This window comes from Salmo salar, chromosome ssa16 (genome assembly GCF_905237065.1).
Source record: "Salmo salar chromosome ssa16, Ssal_v3.1, whole genome shotgun sequence".
NCBI classification, from domain to species: domain Eukaryota; kingdom Metazoa; phylum Chordata; class Actinopteri; order Salmoniformes; family Salmonidae; genus Salmo; species Salmo salar.
In genome coordinates this window covers 22,618,253-22,641,602 of record NC_059457.1, presented here as the reverse complement: position 1 = coordinate 22,641,602, position 23,350 = coordinate 22,618,253, and the positions used below count along the sequence as shown (strand labels likewise).

Below are 23,350 nucleotides of genomic sequence, written 5' to 3'. Positions count from 1 at the left end.
CGTCTGTCTTCTTCACCAGCAGGTTCGTCTGAGACCAGCTACCCGGACAGCTGACGAAACTAAGTATTTCTTTCTAGATTTAAAGCGTTCTGAAAAATGTACACAACATGCAATAATAAACTGAGTTCATAAGGAAATCAGTAAATTGAAATAAATTCATTAGGCCCTAAGCTATGGATTTAACATGACTGAGCAGGGGCACAACCATGGGTGGCCGGGCCTTGGCCAGATCCAGCCACTGAGTTTTCCCCACAAGTGCTTCATTAATCTGATTGCAAAAAATACATTTTGTAATGCAGGAAAAAGTCCAACTTGGATAATTGTCATGCTTGGGTTGGGTGGATGACACTTTGACAAGTGAAGTGGCTGACATTTCAAAAAGGTTCTATTAACCATAGTGATCTGGAAGTCTGGATAGGCCCTTTGACATTTTCAAATCCTTAAGGTCTTTCAGAATGATTTATCGTCAAATCAACTGTGGCTCGTTAAACACCCACACATTTGGTTATTAAATGTATTTATTCCTTTGCATTAAAATACTTTTAGTATTGACAAAATAAGTTTGACATCTTCTAAACACTTTTTAAATGTACAAAAATACCTTCTTTACAGAGGCTGCTGAAAACACCCTAGTGGTTTTCAAACAAGTAGAAAAATAAAAATAAACCTAAGCCAGGTAGAGAGGTCCAGTGTAAAGTTCACCAAACTGTACACCGACTAATCATAGCTCTTTGACAGTTGAATGTTGTCCTCCAGTTTGCATAGCTTCTATTGAACATTCTCAGTGATGGTTTTAAAAGCAATAATATTAAACAGCAAAGAAGTACTTGAGGGAGTACAGTACTAAGGTTTGGTTGGTGCGTAAATTCAGAGAAGTGTTCTAAGAAAATATGTAGATTCTGATTTGACAGAAACAGATGAGTGACTAAATGTAGCGTGGAACAGGACGATTACAGTATATATTTTGTTAGCTGGAGTTGTGAGACTGTGCCGACACGACAGTGTTCAACACTGAAATGTTTCACCAACCTTTGGAACCGCAGTCCAGAGAAATTTCTAGATGTTGTCTAGCAGTCTGCACACCATAGTCAATTCCATAAATAACTTAACTAAGAAGTAAAAAGACATATTGAATGCAACTTAGTCTGATATAAAAGGTAACAAGATGATGCTCAGATTAGTCCCTCAGCAGCCAGCTGGCGATGGAGCGAAGAAGTACGATGCCAGGAGGATGAGGTAGACCACCACCAGAGCAGTGCCTGACGAGAGGAAAACACAGTCCAATTTAACACTTAATCCACTAGAGGGCAGTTCTCTATCATGCTCAAATAATCAATATCCTACAATGACCGGCAACAGATGGACAAGGATGATTAGGTTGGATCAATGATCATTTCAACGTGTTCATTGATTACCCTAGCCTGTGTACAGTGTAGCTGACCGTTTCTGCATTGAACAACACTGTTGTTTACAATGCCACGTTGGCTGATGCAGAAACAGTCAGGCATACAGGTTGGGATGGATTGCTCTGAGGCAGACCCTCCAGTCGCGCCTTACCTTGGAAGTAGTCCGATTTGCCATCCATGAAGATGTAGTTGACGAGGACCACGCTGAAGATGCTGGCCCACAGATGCAGGTCACAGAATATTAGCACAAAGCCCACATCCTGTCATAACACACACACAGGAAATCACTTGTCTGTTTTTACCATCAACATATTTATTTTCTATAGTCTCTCATGGTATAACTATGGTCTTTGGGTGAGTTGGCAAATCAAGTGAAAAAAACGTAATCCATCCATGAAAAATTAAGCGAAGCCAATTCAGAAAGGGAATCCGAGTGCCCGCCTTAGCTGACATCAGCTGAGAGTGCACCAATTAGATGCTACTTTAGTAACAATCACGCCTACCTTAGTTGGAGCTCCATTTAAGCTGACCAGGTTCTGCTCACACATCCTGCTGCATGGTGTTTCCTTTCTCAACTGGACTTATATTATTGATAGGTTATCTAGTGATAGGTACAGTCAAGGGGTAGTGTCTTACGTAGAAGGCGTTGAATAAAACAAGCAGGGGGATCTGGAGCATGCAGACCTGTACAGCGATGCAGCTGCCCACCTCCAGGCTGGGAAAAGCAACACAACAGAGGAGCTGTCAGTCAATCCCCATCAAACACTTTTTTCGGTCAGAGAATTCCTGCTAAGCAACAGGTCACCATTGCAGTTTTTACCCCGTCAGATCATGTGGTTAGGAAAAACAACTGTTCGTGACCTCAGTGAGGACTCACCTCAGACTGATGTTGTTCTGAAGGGCAAACTGGATCCCGTTGACAATCTCTGGGATCTCAGGTACCATGGCCAGCACTGTTACTCCTATGAAGTACTGATGAACAACGAGAGTGAGGGTCGAGAGGAGAGGGAGCGATAGGGAGATCATCATGATGACAAGACAACCGTGTGTGTGTGTGTGTGTGTGTGTGTGTGTGTGTGTGTGTATATATACACACAGTACCTGTGAGATATTGGGCTGACTCAGTATGGGCTGGATGTGTTCAGTGGTGACATCAGCGCAGGCTGACATCAGTAGAGTGGCTATGATGAGGATGGCCAGAGCTCTCCACCGAGACCAGTGGACAACTGCACCATGGTGACCGGTCACTGCAGACACAGACACACGCAGACACACACACACACGCGCGCAGACACACACGCGCAGACACACACACACACCAGACACACGCAGACACACGCAGACACACACATAGACTTATGGATGGCTGTTACTTATACAGTTTATAACTGTGTGTGTGTGTGTATTTTACCCTTACCCTCTCCCTCGCCAACGTGAATGTCGTAGATGTGTGAGTGTGTCTTCAGTGTGAAGATTAAACCAATGATGTAAGCAACAGGCAGAAGGAAGGAGACCGTGTACACCAGTGGCCTGAGACACACACACACACACACACACACACACACACACACACACACACACACACACACACACACACACACACACACACACACACACACACACAAATAAAGATGAGTATTACAATTCTTTACAAAAGTACATATTTTTTTAATATTCACTCAGATCCTTGAGTTACAAAAAAAGTACTAATAATTTGGAGCAGAACCTCTCAACACTCACTGGATGTGGCTGTGGAACAAGGTGTAGTTGTTCTCACTCTGTTGGTAAGATGACAATATATCATCAGGTGATATACTCAGTACCACACGACTGTCTGATACAGTACTATACAGAAGAGTGTTTCTGTTACTTTGCGAAATTACAGTTTGACTATGTGTCCATTGATGATTGAATGTTACAGTTTGACTATGTGTCTGTTGATGACTGAATGTTACAGTTTGACTATGTGTCTGTTGATGATTGAATGTTACAGTTTGACTATGTGTCCATTGATGACTGAATGTTACAGTTTGACTATGTGTCTGTTGATGATTGAATATTACAGTTTGACTATGTGTCCGTTGATGACTGAATGTTACAGTTTGACTATGTGTCTGTTGATGATTGAATGTTACAGTTTGACTATGTGTCCGTTGATGACTGAATGTTACAGTTTGACTATGTGTCTGTTGATGATTGAATATTACAGTTTGACTATGTGTCCGTTGATGACTGAATGTTACAGTTTGACTATGTGTCTGTTGATGATTGAATGTTACAGTTTGACTATGTGTCCGTTGATGATTGAATGTTACAGTTTGACTATGTGGCTGTTGATGATTGAATGTTACAGTTTGACTATGTGTCCGTTGATGACTGAATGTTACAGTTTGACTATGTGTCTGTTGATGATTGAATGTTACAGTTTGACTATGTGTCCATTGATGACTGAATGTTACAGTTTGACTATGTGTCTGTTGATGATTGAATATTACAGTTTGACTATGTGTCCGTTGATGACTGAATGTTACAGTTTGACTATGTGTCTGTTGATGATTGAATGTTACAGTTTGACTATGTGTCCGTTGATGATTGAATGTTACAGTTTGACTATGTGTCCGTTGATGATTGAATGTTACAGTTTGACTATGTGTCCGTTGATGACTGAATGTTACAGTTTGACTATGTGTCTGTTGATGATTGAATGTTACAGTTTGACTATGTGTCTGTTGATGATTGAATGTTACAGTTTCACTATGTGTCTTGATGATTGAATGTTAGTTTGACTATGTGTCTGTTGATGATTGAATGTTACAGTTTGACTGTCTGTTGATGACTGAATGTTACAGTTTGACTATGTGTCCGTTGATGACTGAATGTTACAGTTTGACTATGTGTCCGTTGATGACTGAATGTTACAGTTTGACTATGTGTCCGTTGATGACTGAATGTTACAGTTTGACTATGTGTCCGTTGATGACTGAATGTTACAGTTTGACTATGTGTCTGTTGATGATTGAATGTTACAGTTTGACTATGTGTCCGTTGATGATTGAATGTTAGTTTGACTATGTGGCTGTTGATGATTGAATATTACAGTTTGACTATGTGTCCGTTGATGATTGAATGTTACAGTTTGACTATGTGTCTGTTGATGATTGAATGTTAGTTTGACTATGTGTCTGTTGATGATTGAATATTACAGTTTGACTGTGTCCGTTGATGATTGAATATTACAGTTTGACTGTGTCCGTTGATGACTGAATGTTACAGTTTGACTATGTGTCTGTTGATGATTGAATGTTACAGTTTGACTATGTGTCTGTTGATGATTGAATGTTACAGTTTGACTATGTGTCTGTTGATGATTGAATGTTAGTTTGACTATGTGTCTGTTGATGATTGAATGTTACAGTTTGACTGTGTCTGTTGATGACTGAATATTACAGTTTGACTGTGTCCGTTGATGACTGAATGTTACAGTTTGACTATGTGTCCGTTGATGACTGAATGTTACAGTTTGACTATGTGTCTGTTGATGACTGAATGTTACAGTTTCACTATGTGTCCGTTGATGACTGAATGTTACAGTTTGACTATGTGTCCGTTGATGACTGAATGTTACAGTTTGACTATGTGTCTGTTGATGATTGAATGTTACAGTTTGACTGTGTCTGTTGATGACTGAATGTTACAGTTTGACTATGTGTCCGTTGATGACTGAATGTTACAGTTTCACTATGTGTCTGTTGATGACTGAATGTTACAGTTTGACTATGTGTCCGTTGATGACTGAATGTTACAGTTTGACTATGTGTCCGTTGATGACTTTGTTGATGATTGAATGTTACAGTTTGACTGTATCCAGTGCTGTGTGAGCATGACTAAGCGTTACTGACCAGGTCGTAGTGACAGTTGCGGCAGACGAAGGACCCGCTGGTGGTGTTGCCCCCTGTAGAATTGGTGCAGTTGTCACACACCAGGTTCCCATACGCCTTAGAGAACAGCGTGGGGGCAAACACACCTACAGAAACAGGATGAGGAGAGGGTAAGCCAGGGGAATAAAACCTTTGAGGATATGTGGGGATTAGGTTTAGAATTGAGGGTCTTGGGTACGGGGTGAGAACGGAGTTAGGGGTTAGAGGAGGTGTTGTGGTTTAGAGTTGAAGGTCTTGGATACAGGGTGAGGAATACGGACGAAGGGAGGAGTTGGTGGTGAGGTCTGGACTCACCTCCCACAGAGATGAAGAGCAAGGCAGAACTGACCCCAGCTGAACGACTGTTAAACCTCTGCTCCCTGTGTCTCAGCCCTCCTATGATCATACAGATCCCCTAGAGAGGTAAGACAGAGTGAGCAAGAGTGGGTGGTTGGGGGAGGAGTAAGCAAAAAAAGAGGAAGAAGGAAAAAGAGACGTATTACATTTCAGTGTTTGTGTGTTTAGGTGTGTGTGTGTGTGTGTGTGTTTATGTGTGTGTGTGACTCACAGGGATGAAGAGGATGCAGCCCAGCAGGGTGCCGGTGAGGGCAGATTTAACTATCTCCTGCAGACAGGCATTACCAGCGCGGTGACCCCTCAGCAGGGCTGTGATATAGAAGGTCATCTCTGTGATGGAGCCAAAGGTTGCATTCACCACTGCCCCCACCGCAAAGTTGCTCTGGGCAGAGATACTGCAGAAGTGATAAGGGGCATTGTTCATATGACTTTGTTGTGGCCAATTGTTTTTATTCAGCTTTAAAATCAAGGGTAATACGAGTATTCCTAGTCATGTTTGCTCCTCAAGTATACATGTACTGTATGCATGTTTGTTTATGTGAATATGTAGGGGAGAGTGGGGTAAGATGAGCCATTTTTTTTTCTTCATTCAGCATCACTCTGTCAAGGGAAATATAGTATCCATTCTAACAAAGATATCTGTCAGGATGCTGTGTATCCCTGGAAATAAATCAGAATTCATGTAAACATTACAGTTTTGAAAACATAGCTTGTCCAAAAAAAGTTGTCTCTTGGCACAATTTACCCCGGGTATTGCCAGCTACACATTTCTGTACCAAATGAAATATTATCACTGCCTTTTTAAAACCATGTATATCCTCATTTCCAAAACACCATTCAACACAATCAAAATAGCTTTTTTGTCTTTGAATCATTTTAACCCAATGAGTCCCACCGTAACACCGGCGCGTTTTGGACTTCTAACCCCTTTATAACATAGTGTGTACGAGCTGCATACATACTTATGGGTTGTACCATTGGATCAATCAATTTCTTCTGCATCCGGAAATACCAACCATTAATGGGGGCTGAGCTAGAGCGGGGCCGGCTCTTTTTACAAAAACGTCTGTCGAGAGAATGGTTTGAGCTACAAACTATTAAAAGCTAACCATGAAAAGCTGAGACTCACAAACAGGTAACATGTTTTGCTCACAAGAGTCGTTAGAAGGTGAGGGGTTCTTCTACATAGAAGATCACAGGAAATCCCAGGACACATATACTGTAATAAGCTCACATAGTTGCTGTCACAAACTCCACAGAGATGTCACTGACTAGTTGTATATTAGGTAGGCTAGTTGAGAACTTGTTCTCAACTAGCCTACCTGGTTAAATAAAGGTGAAATATATATATTTTTTTAAATATTCATTTCCCAGGGAGCAAACAATTGCTGTACTTACAGCACTCATTTGTCAATATGACTCATGAATGTAACTGTTTAATATCAAATAGTTTTGTGCTATACTTGTAGCCCTGGTTGTCCTGAGAAGAAAGTTGTAAAACACTTCAATGTGAGGCTAAATATAAGGTCTGGACATGCAGCTAATAGAAAGTTAGATAAATGAAAAGACCATTGTTGCTGCTGTCTCAGGACTGATAGGGTTATTAAGCATATTATAACACAGACTTAACGCCTAACAAACACTTTGTACTTTTTTTGTACACTTTAAACACAGGCCCTGTTGTTACCTCATAATCCCAGTGATAATGACTTGCATTACACCTGGGAAGAAAACACTAACATTTACTCAACTTTCCATTGGCTCAACTTACCCCAAGGCAAACATTTTTACTATTAGCCCACACAGCTACAAGGATGTATTTTCATGCTAGGTTTAGGACATCATATAGAAGCTTATAGAGACCCCAACTGAAATATAGAACAATCTTAAATGATCTACTTTGGTTTAAATACAAACACCATTTAACCTCTAACACAAATTCCTTTGATTTAGTGAAAATGTTTTTTTTGGGGACTGAACTTGCTTACCACTTTTTCCATGTGGTTTCTTCCTTCACAGACTCCATGAAATGATGACCCCTTCCAAATATTTGGTTAAATTGTTCAGTTTGTGTATGGTTTCCTAGAAACAAGGGTGGCTCAACATACCCCACTCTCCCCTACAGTATTTGTGTGTGAGTGCGTGTGCTGACCTGGCGATGCCCATGCCGATGTAGTAGGACAGAGGAATGATGGAGCCGACTGCTGTGGCAAACTTGACCTCAGAGCTGGCAAACTGGTTTCCTTTATCTACATAGCCAATCACCAGGGACACTATCACCAGGGGAAGGAGGTCTGATGAAGGGGATAAGGAATTCAACATGTAAAATGTCAATCAAATGACTGGTCCAAAAACAACAACCCCAAGTCCTTTTGGCCCCAACACAATAGGCCTTGTGATAAAGGATACTGACAGCGAACACATTGATCCCATCCACAGTGTATTTGTAGTAATACCAGTTGACCGCGTGGTAGCAGCACAGCAGCGCTCGAGTCTCACAACCCTGAGGCTGGAAGTCATACAGGATATTACGGTTAGTAATAATACATGGCTTCTTTACTGAGACCTAATCTAGAAAATGTTATTCATTTTATCAGCTGCTCACCAGGGCCTTAGATTTTCTAAAACAGGTGTGTTACAGCAGGGTTGGAACAAAAGCCTGCATAGCCAGCTCCCAATGAGGAGATCTTGACTGTACCTGGCTTAAATGATCAGCGCCCTGTCTGCCTGCCTGCCCCTACCTTCCTCTTTGAGCAGGTGGAGACGGAGAGGTTCTCAGGGGGCATGAGGAGGATGGAGGCCAGGGTCCGGGCGTTCATCTTGGCCACGGGAATGGTGAACACCAGCAGCCAGGAGATCAGGCAGGCCAGGGAGTGAACCACAGCCAGCAAAGGATAACCCAACAGCAGCCACACATACGTGCCCACACGATGCTACACAGGAGAGAGGAGACAGATAGAAGGTATACATCGCACGGAGTGGCTGCAGATCCAACCTTTCTGGACCCCTCTTCCCGACAACTAAAGGTCTCGAAACTTCTGCGCATGTGCAGGACACTACTCTGCTCTACTCGTAGATAACAGGCTACCCATGGTGAATGGTGCTCGTTTAATAAAGTTAGATCAAAGCTGAATGAATCAATGTCTGCAATATCACATAATGATAGCATTCTACATAACAGAACTGAATATAATAGCATAGTATAAAGTTACTCTGAGACAAAAAAACACCACCTCAATTCTTATGAGATTTTAGGATGATTGTGCGAAGGGACGAAGATTTTCGCATGTGGCCAACAGCGCACGCCACTAGGCAAAATACGTGCTTTGATTGAAACTAAACACCGGTAGGCTATGCTACTGTATACAGGTGCTGCATGGACGTTTCACCAGTAAAACTTGAATAATTATCATTCACAATTGACAGTGGGAAATGTGAAGGGAGGGTGACCACACAAAATGTGTGCGTAAAGAAAAAGTAAACAAACATGAAAGGTTAGCAGAAAGGTACAGCAAGCTCATTGACGACTACAAGAAGCGTTTGTCTCCGTAGTTATCTTGGCCAAAGGCTGCGCCACCAAGTACTAGCGCCGGCGTGCCAATTCTATTGTCCATGCCATTTGTCTTTATTTTCTAAATCAAATGTGTAAACTTAAGTTCAGAAAAATAAAATTGGTTCTGCAATGTTGAAAATCCAATAACAAGGTGTGGTGACCAAAAGTTTGTTATATTTTATTTTAGTAGAAATTGGGAATTATTTAAGAAAAGTGCAAGGGTGTCAATATATTTGTCCGCAACTGTATATAAGCCCCCACATCACACATCAGGCTCTTACCCAGTAGGGCTTGTGCTGCGGTGGCCCATGTAGCAGGTCTGGGATGGGCTCTTCAGTGGGTGATGGCAGGAGGATGGGAGAAGCGTCCTCGTTGTCCTCCACATCCTCTGGGATGGCCTCACAGTGGGGGAACCTCCCACAGCACCTCCCTACACCTCCTCCCAACTAGAGGGGGAACACAGGAGAGTTTAGCCCAGACACAACATTCATTCTCTTAGAGGACAACGTCTGTCTGTCTGTCTAATCTATGCCCTATAAGTCATCATATGTTGAACAATGTTCAACAATCTAGCTGTATTCTAGCTATTTTATATGCTTCGATAACATAGACCTTTAAGTCTACATGATTGTTGTGGACATTTGCCTTTAATGACCAGTCAGATTAAGTGGGTGTTATGAGGTGAATGGCTTGTGGTGGGGAAAGGAAACCGGGACTTCTGCTACACAGCCACCACAGACAAACAGACAGGAAGTGAAGACAGGAGCTGAAACAGATGTTGTGTATCTTAACAGTTTTAACTGACTTCCTCTAAACTGATCTTTTCCAGTGGAAGCAATGTGATGGACAAAACACTTATTACTGTACCTCCTGTATGGACTTCCCAAATGGCCATAAGAAATACCAAGACAACTTCCAGCACATCTTCCCTAAAAGCAGAGAGGGAGAGAGAGCGAGAGAGACTCAATCATATCTAAAGGAATCATATGTTAGGATGGCAGTATGTGATAATCCCACCCTCCACAAGATACAAAGGTTTCATCTCAGATTGGAGTCCACCAATTCAATTGATAATCAAAAATGTATTATCGAAAATAATGGTGCCGGAGGGGATGGCTGCCGTTTTATGATTCCCTAACCAATTGTGCTATTGTGTGTGTTTTTTTGCGTTATTTGTAACTTATTTTGTACATAATGTTTCTGCCACCGTGTTTTATGACTGAAAATAGCTGCTAGATATCAGGACAGTGATTACTCACCCTGTACTGGAGGAATACCTTTTCTTTGATGAGTCAGACAGGAAGGATTTACTTCAGACGTTGGATAATAAAATATACGAGCTATGAGCACGTACATCCTACCAACCGAACATTAAAAACTGTAATATCTTATGTTTCACCGAGTCGTGGCTGAACGACGACATGAATAACATTCAGCTGGCGGGTTTTAAGCTTTTTCGGCCGGATAGAACAATGGCCTCTGGTAAGACAAGGGGTGGGGGTCTATGTATATTTGGAAACAACAGCTGGTGCATGAAATCTAAGGATACAAAGGGAAGCACAGCTGTGAGCTGCCCAGTGACACGAGCCGACCAGACGAGTTAAATTACTTCTATGCTCGCTTCGAGGAAGGTAACACTGAAACATGTATGAGAGCATCAGCTGTTCTGGACGACTGTGTGATCACACTCTCCGATGTGAGTAAGACCTTTAAACAGGTCAACATTCACAAGGCCGCAGGGCCAGATGGATTACCAGGACGTATACTCCGAGCATGCGCTGACCAGCTGGCAAGTGTCTTCACTGACATTTTACACCTAATACCAACATACCTAATACCAACATGTTTCAAGCAGACTCCCATAGTCCCTGTGCCCAAGAACACTAAGGTAACCTGTCTAAATGACTACCGACCCGTAGCACTCACATTTGTAGCCATGACGTGCTTTGAAAGGCTGGTCATGGCTCACATCAACACCATTTTCCCAGAAACCCAATCCAATTTGCATACCGCCCCAACAGATACATAGATAATGCACTCTCTATTGCACTCAACACTGCCCTTTCCCACATGGACAAAAGGAACACCTATGTGAGAATGCTATTCATTGAACGCTGAGCTGTAGTCAACACCATAGTGCCCTCAAATCTCATCACTAAGCTAAGGACCCTGGGACTAAACACCTCCCTCTGCCACTGGATCCTGGACTTCCTGACTAGCCGCCCCCAGGTGGTAAGGGTAGGTAACAACACATCCGCCACGCTGATCCTCAACATGGGGGCCGCTCAGGGGTGTGTGCTCAGTCCCCTCCTGTACTCCCATGACTGCATGGCCAGGCACGACTCCAACACCATCATCAAGTTTGCCGATGACACAACAGTGGTAGGCCTGATCACCGACAATGATGCCTATAGGGAGAAGGTCAGAGACCTGGCCATGTGGTACCAGGACAACCACCTCTCCCTCAACGTGATCAAGACAAAGGAGATGATTGTGGACTACAGGAAAAGGAGGACCCGAGCACGCCCCCATTCTCATCGACGGGGCTGTAGTGGAGCAGGTTGAGAGCTTCAAGTTCCTTGGTGTCCACATCACCAACAAACAATCATGGTCCAAACACACTAAGACAGTCGTGAAGAGGGCACGACAAAGCCTATTCTCCCTCAGCAGACTGAAAAGATCTGGCATGGGTCCTCAGATCCTCAAAAGGTTCTACAGCTGCACCATCGAGAGCATCCTGACTGGTTGCATCACTGCCTGGTATGGCAACTGCTCAGCCGTCCACAGCAAGGCACTACAGAGGGTAGTGCGTACGACCCAGTACATTACCAGGGGCAAGCTTCCTGCCATCCAAGACCTCTATACCAGGCGGTGTCAGAGGAAGGCCCTAAAAATTGTCAAAGACTCCAGCCACCCTAGGCTGTTGTCTCTGCTACCGCACGGCAAGCAGTACCGCAGCGCCAAGTCCAGGTCCAAAAGGCTTCTTAACAGCTTCTACCCCTAAGCCATAAGACTCCTAAACAGCTAATCAAAGGGCTACCCAGACCCCTCTTTTACGCTGCTTCTACTCTGTTTACTATCTATGCATAGTCACTTTAACTCCACCTACATGTACATATTACCCCAATTACCTCGACTAACTGGTGCCCCTGCACATTGACTCTGTACCCGTACCCCCTGTAGATGGCCTCGCTGTTGTTATTTTACTACTGCTGTTTAATTATTTGTTACTTTTGTTTTCAATTTTTTGGACTTATCTATTTTTTCTGAAAACTTCTTAAAACATTGTTGGTTAAGGGCTTGTAAGTAAGCATTTCACTGTAAGGTGAAGGGTTTGTACCTGTTTGTACCTATTGTATTCGGCGTATGTGACAAATAAAATGTGATAACAGTACTGCTAAAGGATATCCATACCATATGGTACTCCAATGATGGTGATGAACATCAGTATGCTGACCAGGAGGTAGACCAGAGACACCCACCAGCCAAACAACAGCACATACACCACATTTCCACAGGTGATCAGATGACCTAACAGCACAGAGACACAGACAGAGAAATTAGTGATGGCGACATGTAGTCCTATTCAAGCCATGATTGAGGACTTCAGGGTTTGTACTGAGTATCACAGTGACATCTATAGAGTTGACTACTTCTCCTCCTTACAAGCACAAATACACACACAAACACTCACCTGTGTGTGGTTTGATGACGTTGAGCTCCGAATAGAGCTCCTTGACCACATCCGACCTGTCCTCAAAGGGACGCTCCGTCACATGACTCTTCCACTTCCTAAATCCAAACTAAAACACGCACACACACACATGATTTAGACAGTTCATTTCAACCTCCACCGTACAAAACATACTTTCTAACTTCAAATTTAGTGAATATTTGTTTTCATTTCAACAACTCTACTTGTGATGTGCTAGACACCCTGGCAATTCAGCAGTTAAAACAATGACAAAGCGTTCTCCCCACCACTATTTTAGTAAAAAGCGGGGGATAAGGCTGGAGAAATGTAACAACTCTCAAATTCAACGACAGAGCGATGGATGCAAGGAATGACCATGATATCAAAATGATCGTTTTATCCATGTTAACATTTTATTGTAGTGAGCTAAATCAGGGTCACAGATGTTTCTTGGTAGTCTTAAACAAATCTTCTTTGAAACAAATGTATACGCCTCACACACATGGTGACGGGTTTAAAAAAAGAAGACACCTGTACCATGTCAGATATAGAGTTGACATGTTGAGTTTGCATCCCAATATTACACTTTATATATAGTGCATTCGGAAAGTATTCAGACCCCTTAACTTTTATCACATTTTGTTACGTTACAGACTTATTCTAAAATGGATTAAAATAGTTTTTCCCCCATCAATCTACATACAATAACCCATAATGACAAAGCAAAAACAGGTTTTTAGAAATTTTGGCAAATTCATAAAAAATAATAAAATAAAAAAAATGCACTTGGCCTCCTGAGTGGGGCAGCGGACTAAGGCACTGCATCGCAGTGCTAGAGGTGTCACTACAGATCCAGGTACGAGCCCGGGCTGTGTCGGGATGTCCTTGTCCCATCGCGCTATAGCGACTCCTGTGGCGAACTGGGCGCATGCACACTGACACGGTCGCCAGTTGTATGGTGTTTCCTCCGACACATTGGTGCGGCTGGCTTCCGGGTTAAGCAAGCAGTGTGTCAAGAAGCAGTGCGGCTTGGCAGGGTCGTGTTTCAGAGGACATATGTCTCTTGACCGTACGGGAGTTGGAGCGATGGGCCAGGCTGTGACTACCAATTGGATATCATAAAATTGGGGAGAAAAAGGGGTAAAAAGTTAAAAAAAATAAACAACCAAAATAATCCTTAATTATTACATTTACATAAGTATTCAGACCCTTTACTCAGTACTTTGTTAAAGCACATTTGGCAGCGATTACAGCCTCAAGTCTTCTTGGGTATGACGCTACAAGCTTGGCACACCAGTATTTGGGGAGTTTCTCCCATTCTTCTCTGCAGATCCTCTCAAGCTCTGTCAGGTTGGACGGGGAGCGTGGCTGCGCAGCTATTTTCAGGTCTTTCCTGTTCGACCGGGTTCAAGTCCGGGCTCTGGATGGGCCACTCAAGGACATTCAGTCCTGAAGCAACTCCTGTGTTCTTGGCTGTGTGCTTAGGGTTGTTTATTTTTTGGAAGGTGAACCTTCGCCCTAGTCTGAGGTCATGAGCGGTCTGGAGCAGGTTTTCATCACGGATCTTTCGGTACTTTGCTCCGTTCATCTTTCCCTCAATCCTGACTAGTCACCCAGTCCTTGCCCCTGAAAAACATCCCCACAGCATGATGCTGCCACCACCATGCTTCACCGTAGGGATGGTGCCAGGTTTCCTCCAGACGTGACGCTTGGCATTCAGACTAAAGAGTTCAAGCTTGGTTTCATCAGACCAGAGAATCTTGTTTCTCATGGACAGAGTCTTTAGGTGCCTTTTGGCAAACTCCAAGCGGGCAGTCATGTGCCTTTTACTGAGGGGTGGCTTCTGTCTGGCCACTCTACCATAAAGGCCTGATTGGTGGAGTGCGGCAGAGATGGTTGTCCTTCTGAAAGGTCCTCCCATCTCCACAGAGGAACTCTGGAGGCTCCGTCAGAGTGACCATTGGGTTCTTGGTCACCTCCCTGAACAAAGCCCTTCTCCCCCAATTGCCCAGTTTGGCTAGGCGGCCAGCTTTGGGAAGAGTGTTGGTGGTTCCAAACATCTCCCATTTAAGAATGATGGAAGCCACTGTGTTCTTGGGGACCTTCAATGCTGCAGACATTTTTGGTACCCTTCCCCAGATCTATGCCTCGACACAATCCTGTCTTGGAGCTCTATGGACAATTCCTTCGACCTCATGGCTTGGTTTTTGCTCTGACATGCACTGTCAACTGTCGGACCTTATATAGACAGGTGTGTGCCTTTCCAAATGTCCAATCAATTGAATTGGTGGACTCCAATCAAGTTGTAGAAACATCGCAAGGATGATCAATGGAAACAGGATGCACCTGAACCTCAATTTAAAGTCTCATAACAAAGGGTCTGAATCCTTATGTAAGTAAGGTATTCGATTTGTTTTTATCCATTTTAGAATAAGGCTGTAACGTAACAAAACATGAAAAAGTCAAGGGGTCTGAATACTTTCCGAATGCACTGTATATGAATGCAGCTGCCACTGTATTGAAGCCATTGGACACAGTTTATTATAGTGCACTATGCTTCATTACCAGTGATAGGTTCAGTACACTGCATTCTGTGTGCATTCTCTTAAGTCTTGTAGATCAATGCACTGCTCTATTTTAGTTTATAAAGCCCTCGTGCAAACTTCTGCCATACCTTACATCACTGTTAAATTACAGACATACGAGTCACCAGACCGGATCACAGGGATGGCCAACTCTGGAGATCCTTTCGGTCTGCATTGAGTTAGGTAGATCTGCGTTTAGTTTCTTTTGCACCTTGTGGAATGATCTCTACAATTCTACAAAGTTGGATGTTTTGGTGCTGCTAGGACATTTCAGACAGTTGGTTGATTACTTTTTGACTGAGGAATGTGTTTGTATTTCAGGATCGTGTTTTGTTAGTGGCTTTTCTTATATTCCTTGTAAAAATTGTATGTTTTTATTGTGATGAAATTGTAAATATTGTGAATTTGTATGATTGTGTGCAGGGCTGCATCCCTGGGATGGATCACAATCTTTCATTCATCTGCAATGTTGTTTATTCTGCTTCATATACTATACTGTACTATACCCTGTAGTTGTTGGCTAGTTTGTTGGCCTCCACTTCGTTCTCTGCTCTGATAGTGGTCTTGTTGGTGGCATCCTCCCATACATCATCAGAGGCATGGGCGCCGAGTCCTGAAGGGTGAGATGTATTCAATCATGTTACAATCGAACTCTATTGAGGTTAATAATAACAACCAAAAGTTCATCTCTGACCCGGTTCCATTTCAACCCCTAGGGCCCTCTCTTCTCCTAGTGCTAAAGTACCAAAATGTGACTGGACCTTGTACTCACGTGTGTGTGTGGACGGACATTTTGGCGTGTAGACACCTGGTCTGGAGAGGAGGGAGGGGGAAAGCGGGGGGGTGCAGGCATCCCTCAGCTCTGAGGGCAGGCTGGCCACACACAGCCGGTCACACATTGACCCGTGGAGGTGCCCTCCCCGGTGATCTTGGTCCCATGGAGAATCTGCAGGGAGTGGACGAGGAGAGGAGATGTAAGCAATGGCACAAGAGGTTCTGGCCATGACCCAAAGTGTTTGGTAAACACTGGTCTAGCGTGTGGTGTTCTGGTGGAACTTGAGAGACATGTTAAGACTGTAGGTCAGAGACAATGACCCTGTACTTCATGTCTGGAAGAGGAGGAGAGGCATGTGATTTAAGTTATAACACACTCGTGCTGGTCATAACTAAGTCTGAAGTGTGTCTTCGTCTGCACTGTATACTGGCTATAACAAGAGCTGTTGTTTCTAATTACTGCCACCTCCCACAGACAGACACACACAGCCACAGACAGATGGGCACAGACAGACATAAGCTGGGCTTGTTCACGGAGACAAAACTCTGCCGGAAACAAGACAGGCGTGCCTGCCTGGTCGGTTATGAGGAGCAATGCCCTCCACCGTGGACTTTTAGAATGTGCTTGATGATGGCAAATAAACTTTATGACCCAATACATTACACTATTTATTTAACCTTTATTCATCCAGGTAAGCAGTCATGCAATGCACTTAGGCCAAAGTGTGATCTAATGTTCCCCTGACTGGTTTTTCTGTACCGAGGCTTCTCATAGTCACAGTAGGCCTGCAGTAACACCTGCTAAACTGTGTACATGACCAATAACCTTTGATTTTAGTAAAATACAGAAGGATTAGTATCACTTCCCTTTACCATTATAAATACAAACTATGTTCTTGAACTTCCCCATCTTTCTGCCACAATGTCTTCAATGTCCCTTAAGGTCCTACAGTTTCAAATGTTACAAACATTCAATGATTCCTGTAAACAGACGAGGCAGACATTGCTCTGTGTAAACAGAGCAATGCCTGTTAGACTAAAATGAGTAGTAATCCTGAATAAAACCTAACCACACACTGACCAAAAAGTTATTTTGTTGGCATTTAAGCATGTCCCCATTACCAGTAAAACATAATAAAACCTATTTCTTTCACTTACTTACTGTCCTGTTTCGTTGTTCATTTGTTCAGTCTCAACCAGGATTTCATCATACATGTCAAGCAGTGAAGTTTCAGCTCTGTCTGTCCGTGGCCTCTCTTCCTCGGTGCGCACTGTCACTGTGTCCATTTCCATCTTGTCCAGCTGTGTCTGTAACATTTCACGTAAACCCGGTTTCTTGTCTGCATCGAAGTAGCGGTCCTTGTACCTAGCATCGAGCATGGTGGCGACACAGTAAAGTGGCTCAGAGAGAATGCTAAGGACCTTGGGACTAAACACCTCCCTCTGCAACTGGATCCTGGACTTCACTGATCCTCAACACTGGGGCCCATCAGGGGTGTGTGCTTAGTCCCCTCCTGTACTCCCTGTTCACCCACGACAGCGTGGCCAAACACGACTCCAACACCATCATTAAGTTTGCTGGCGACACAACAAAGGTAGGCCTGATCACCGACAACGATGAGAGGGAGGAGAGGAGGTTAGAGACCTGGCAGTGTGGTGCCAGGACAACAACCTCTCTTTCACTGTGAGCAAGACAAAGGAGCTGATCGTGGACTACAGGAAAAGGAGGGCCAAACAGGCCCCCATTAACATCGACGGGCTGTAGTGGAGCAGGTCGAGAGTTTCAAGTTCCTTGGTGTCCACATCACCAACGAACTATCATGGTCCAAACACACCGTGACAGTCGTGAAAAGGGCACGACAACACCTTTTCCCGCTCAGGAGACTTAAAAGACTTGGCATGGGTCCCCAGATCTTCAAAAAGTTCTACAGCTGCACCATCGAGAGCATCTTGACCAGTTGCATCACTGCCTGGTATGGGGCTGCAGGTAGCCTTTTATTTGCTTTTTATCATCTATGCATATGTAACAGTGTAGGTTCCGTCCCTCTATTCACCCCAACCCGGGCTCGAACCAGGGACCCTTACACACATCAACAACTGACACCCACGAAGCATCGTTACCCATCGCGCCACAAAAGCCGCGGCCCTTGCAACGCAAGGGGAAACCCTACTTCAGGTCTCAGAGCGAGTGACGTCACCGATTGAAACGCTATTAGCGCGCACCACCGCTAACTAACTAGCCATTTCACATCGGTTACACATAGTCACTTCACCCCTACTTACATGTACAAATTACCTTAACTAATCCGCACATTGGCTCGGTACCGGTACCCCCTGTATATACCCAGTCACTTGGGGGGCTCCCGAGTGGTGCAGCGGTCTAAGGTACTGCATCTCAGTGCTAGAGGCGTCACTAGACACCCAGGCTGAATCACAACCAGCCGTGATTGGGAGTCCCATAGGCGGTGCACAATTGGCCCAGCGTCATCCGGGTTTGGCCGGGGTAGGCCGTTATTGTAAATGAGAATTTGTTCATAACTGACTTGCCTAGTTAAAAAATATATATATAGCCTGTTATTTTATTGTGTTACTTTTTATAATTTTTCACTTCAGTTTATTTGGTAAATATTTTCTTAATTCTTTCTTGAACTGCACTGTTGGTTAAGGGCTTGTAAGTAAGCATTTCACTGTAAGCTTTACACATGTTGTATTCGGCGCATGTGACAAATAAAGTTTTATTTGATTCTAGACAATTCTGTGCTTCCAACTTTGTGGCAAGAGTTTGGGGAAGGCACTTTCCTGTTTCAGCATAGAATGCCCTCGTGCACAAAGCGAGGTCCATACAGAAATGGTTTGTCGAGATCGGTGTGGAAGAACTTGACTGGCCTGCACAGAGCCCTGACCTCAACCCCATCCAACACCTTTGGGATGAATTGGAACGCAGACTGTGAGTCAGGCCTAATCGCCCAAGATGAATGCTCTTGTGGCTGAATGGAAGCAAGTTCCCGCAGCAGTATTCCAACATCTAGTGGAAAGCCTTCCCAGAAGAGTGGAGGCTGTTATAGCAGCAAAAAAGGGGACCAACTCCATATTTATGCCCATGCTTTTGGAATGAGATGTTCGACGAGCAGGTGTCCACATACTTTTGGTCATGTAGTGTATGTATCCAACGGACTCATCCTACAAAGTAGGCTATGGCTTTGATCAGATACTTTCAAAATGCATCCTTCTGTCCTCCCTTCCTTCAATCACTGATATGACCACATAACTAGAATGAGATTATATTTCTATGGATATGACTGGGGATGATTGGGGTTGAGGAAAAGCAAAAAGTCCACAGTGTTATCACCTATCTAGTTATGTAAAAAAATAAAAACGGTATTATAGCCCAATCCAAAGGGGAGCAGTATAATGCATTCTAAAATTCTGAGCAGGACATTTGACACAAGGAACAGCGTGACAGGTGTCCGAGCATGTGTTGGTGACGGTGTTATAATACTATTGGTTTGTCGGGACTGATGGTTTGTTCATGTTTCTATGGTTGTCGTTAGACGGAGTAGGCCTACAGCTCCATCTAGTTGTCGTATCAGGGACAACAGTTGGTGACAACTAGCATTTTAAATCTAACCCTAACCCTTTTCCTAACCTTAATCTAATTCTCCTAACTTGCCATGTTAATTCTCCTAACTTGCTGCGTTGTTAGTTCTACTAATTTGCTATCCCTAACCTGCTATGTTAGTTCTAACCAGCTATGTAAACAAACCATCAGTCCCTACAAACCATCAGTATCACCACACCTGTTGCTAGCCCAAAGGCCGGCAGATGGTGATATTGAGTCATTTCCATCTTACAGTCTGCATTGTATGCAGCAGGCAATAAACCGTATCCCAGTGGACCGGTTCTTCCTCCATTCGGGCTGCAAAGGCATCGATTTCCTCCTTAACTATATTTAATGGCAAGAAGGCTGGCGAAAAAAACGGGGAAAATATGCGTACTTTCTTTATGAAACCCAATGTTCCACCACCATGCTAAAGTGGCTAATGCCTACAAACACTAATCCCAGATGTTGCATATCCCGTGCCGCCATCTGTTTGCAACCATCTGTTGTTTACAGCTAGTTGAACGCAGGCCGCGACATCAGGAAGTATCATTAGCATGGTGTTGAAAATGGTGTTTCATAAATAAAGTATGCATATTTTCAACAACATAAATACCTTCTCTCCATTAAATCTAGTTAAGGAGGAAATCAACGCCTTTGCAGCCTTAATGAAGAACGTTGTACATAGGAACCGGTCCAAGGTGGGATACCAGTGTATCGCCGGCTGCATACAACGCCTTTGGATGGTAAAATTAAACCAGATCTATATCGCCATCTGCCGTTTTTGGCCTAACCTGTAGTGTATTCTCTGTGATCATACATCACAGGTTAATTCTCAGATTTTGATTTAAGTGACCACGACAATAATGTATTTATTCAGTAGTAACACGGTCAATATCAAAAAAGGATAGGCATTGGCAATGCACCTATCTTTTCCCTTTGTTCAATTTCTTGAAATTACACTGTAGCCTAATGTGCATGTATTAACATGTAGGTATTATTTCGCAGTAGGATTATTTATTATATGACATAGATTTTTTTTTAAAGCACATCGACGAGACTGAGTATATGGCTGGTGTGTTAGTTTACATAGCCTAAAAAAATAAAAAGTTTAGCATCGCACAACACTAGCTACATCAATAATAGGCTATTTAGCTCGGCCTCACCTTGACTGTCGATGGTTGGTCTCCGCCGTCGACTCTCTGTGTCTGTTGACATGTGTGGGCTCTAGAGAGACAACTCAGTCTCTCAGTCAGTTATAGTAATGGGTTCCATCACGCGCTTCTTGCTCAACCTTGTTGTACGACGGCCCGAGAGTTCTGAGCTCACGGATTAGGCAACATGGAATTGTGGGAAGCGTAGTGATTGCTGCACTATATAGGCTGTGTTGTAGGCTAGGCATGTAGACCTTTACTGGGAAGGTTTCCCTATTAATTTCCCATTCCTCGTAATACAGTTTGAGTGGGCATATGCCTACCTATCTCTTTGTCGCTCGATCGGGCTTTCATGTGCATCCTTTACACATTTACAAAGGAAGACGTGCAGCAATCTCCCCTCATCTGTGAATACTGAACTGAAAATGAGCATCGCATGATCATAGCCATAGAGAGAAAGCGTTTGTGTGTAAGTGTGTGCGTGCGTGCTCTCAGTGTCCGCAAACTTCTCAAAACATTTCAAACTTCTCAAAATCTTTCTAGTTAAGTCTCTTAGAGCTTTCCACATCTGGATTGTGCAACATTTGGCCATTATTCTTTAAAACAACTTTTAGGCTCTATCAAATTGGTTGTTGATCATTGCTAGACAACCATTTCCAGGTCTTGCCATAGATATTAAAGCATATTTAAGTCAAAACTGTAACTCAGCCACTCAGGAACATTCACTGTCTTCTTGGTAAGTAACTCCAGTGTAGATTTGGTCTTGTGTTTTAGGTTATTGTCCTGCTGAAAGGTGAGTTCATCTCCCAGTGTCTGGTGGACAGCAAGACTGAACCAGGTTTTACTCTAGGATTTTGCCTGTGCTTAGCTCCATTGCGTTTATTTTTCTTCCTGAAAAATTCCCCAGTCCTTAACATTTACAAGCATACTCATGACATGACTCATTTTAAGCTGTATTACTTTAGGGCCTTGTTGCAAACAGGATCTGTGTTTGAAATTCACTGCTCGACTAAGGGATCTTACAAATAATTGTATGTGTGGGGTACAGAGATGAGGTAGTCATTCAAAAATCATGTTAAACACTATTATTGCACACAGAGTGAGTCCATGCAACTTATTATGTGACTTGTTAAGCACATTTCTACTCCTCAACTTATTTAGGTGTGAATACTTTCTGAAGGCACTGTATAATTGATCCTGGCTTGGGCCAGATGAACATCAGATATTTACATCAGGGGAAGGTATTTGGTATTTTATTAGGATCCCCATTAGCTGTTGCAAAAGCATCAGCTACTCATACAGGGGTCCACACAAAACAATTACATAATACTGAACATTAATAGACAAGAACAACTCAAGGACAGAATTACATTAATAAAGCCTACATAACAATACATACACACAAACTATCTTGACTAAATAGGGGAGAGACATGGTGCCATGAGGTGTTTCTTTATCTGTTGTCTGAAACCAGGTTCACTGTTCATTTGAGCAGTAGGAGATGGAACGGAGTTCCATGCAATAATGGCTCTATATTCTTGAATTTGTTCTGGATTTGGGAACTGTGAAAAGACCCCTGGTGGCATGTCTGGTGGGGTACGTGTGTGTGTGTCAGAGCTGTGTGTAAGTTGACTATGTAAACAATTTGGGGTATTCAACACATTTCTTATTTTTATAAGAAGTTAAGGGTGGTTGGCTATAACAGGGTTGGATTTGCTGCACACTGCCATGCCAGCATGGGAAACATGCATGGTATCAGTGTGGAACTAAATATCATGGTGGAGGAAGGAGTCTCCTAATTATGTTAATTTGGTTGTAATCCGCAATAAATAATCAAAATAAATATTTTGCCTGTGAAATATTGTTCCATGTTTTGTGGTTTATCATCACTGTAAATATCCAGCAATAGTTACTGTGAAAACAGGTGTGGGAATAAAAATGAATTATGACTAGCAATTATGACTACAGTACCTGCCTTCACATACCATCAAGACCAGACTAGGGATCACCTGGAAAGAGATGTTTAATTTAGCCCAAAACAGGAAGGGATGGAGTGACCTTGTGGAGCCCTTATGAGCATTTAAGATTGACATGGTTGTTAAATGCCAAATGAAATGTGTGATTATATGGTATACGGTGGAGGCCAAATATATTTTCTTAAATATTCCCTTTTTCTTCTAAACTAACTTAACACTGAAAAAAACGTTCCACACGTTGTTACTGATTGCCAACATTGTTATTGAATTATCAATCTTGCACACTTTCAAGGCCCCCAGTACCAGAGGCAGCAAAGCAAACCCACAGCATTATCA

General features: G+C 43.1%; 1 protein-coding gene across 1 annotated transcript; it reads right to left on the bottom strand.

Annotated features, from left to right (window-relative positions):
- Window positions 1-500: 500 nt before the first annotated feature.
- cax2 (cation/H+ exchanger protein 2) lies at window positions 501-21,392 on the bottom strand. Its single transcript, XM_014148382.2, has 20 exons — window positions 21,051-21,392; window positions 16,285-16,458; window positions 16,019-16,125; window positions 12,928-13,036; window positions 12,648-12,764; window positions 10,101-10,162; window positions 9,515-9,679; window positions 8,422-8,613; window positions 8,090-8,189; window positions 7,833-7,974; window positions 5,892-6,075; window positions 5,639-5,738; window positions 5,306-5,430; window positions 3,147-3,184; window positions 2,824-2,936; window positions 2,508-2,653; window positions 2,284-2,378; window positions 2,043-2,121; window positions 1,558-1,666; window positions 501-1,259 (listed from the first exon to the last, which is right to left on the bottom strand). Exons 1-20 carry the CDS (start codon window positions 21,100-21,102, stop codon window positions 1,186-1,188), a joined length of 2,283 nt encoding a protein of 760 aa, XP_014003857.2. The 5' UTR covers window positions 21,103-21,392; the 3' UTR covers window positions 501-1,185.
- Window positions 21,393-23,350: the final 1,958 nt, after the last annotated feature.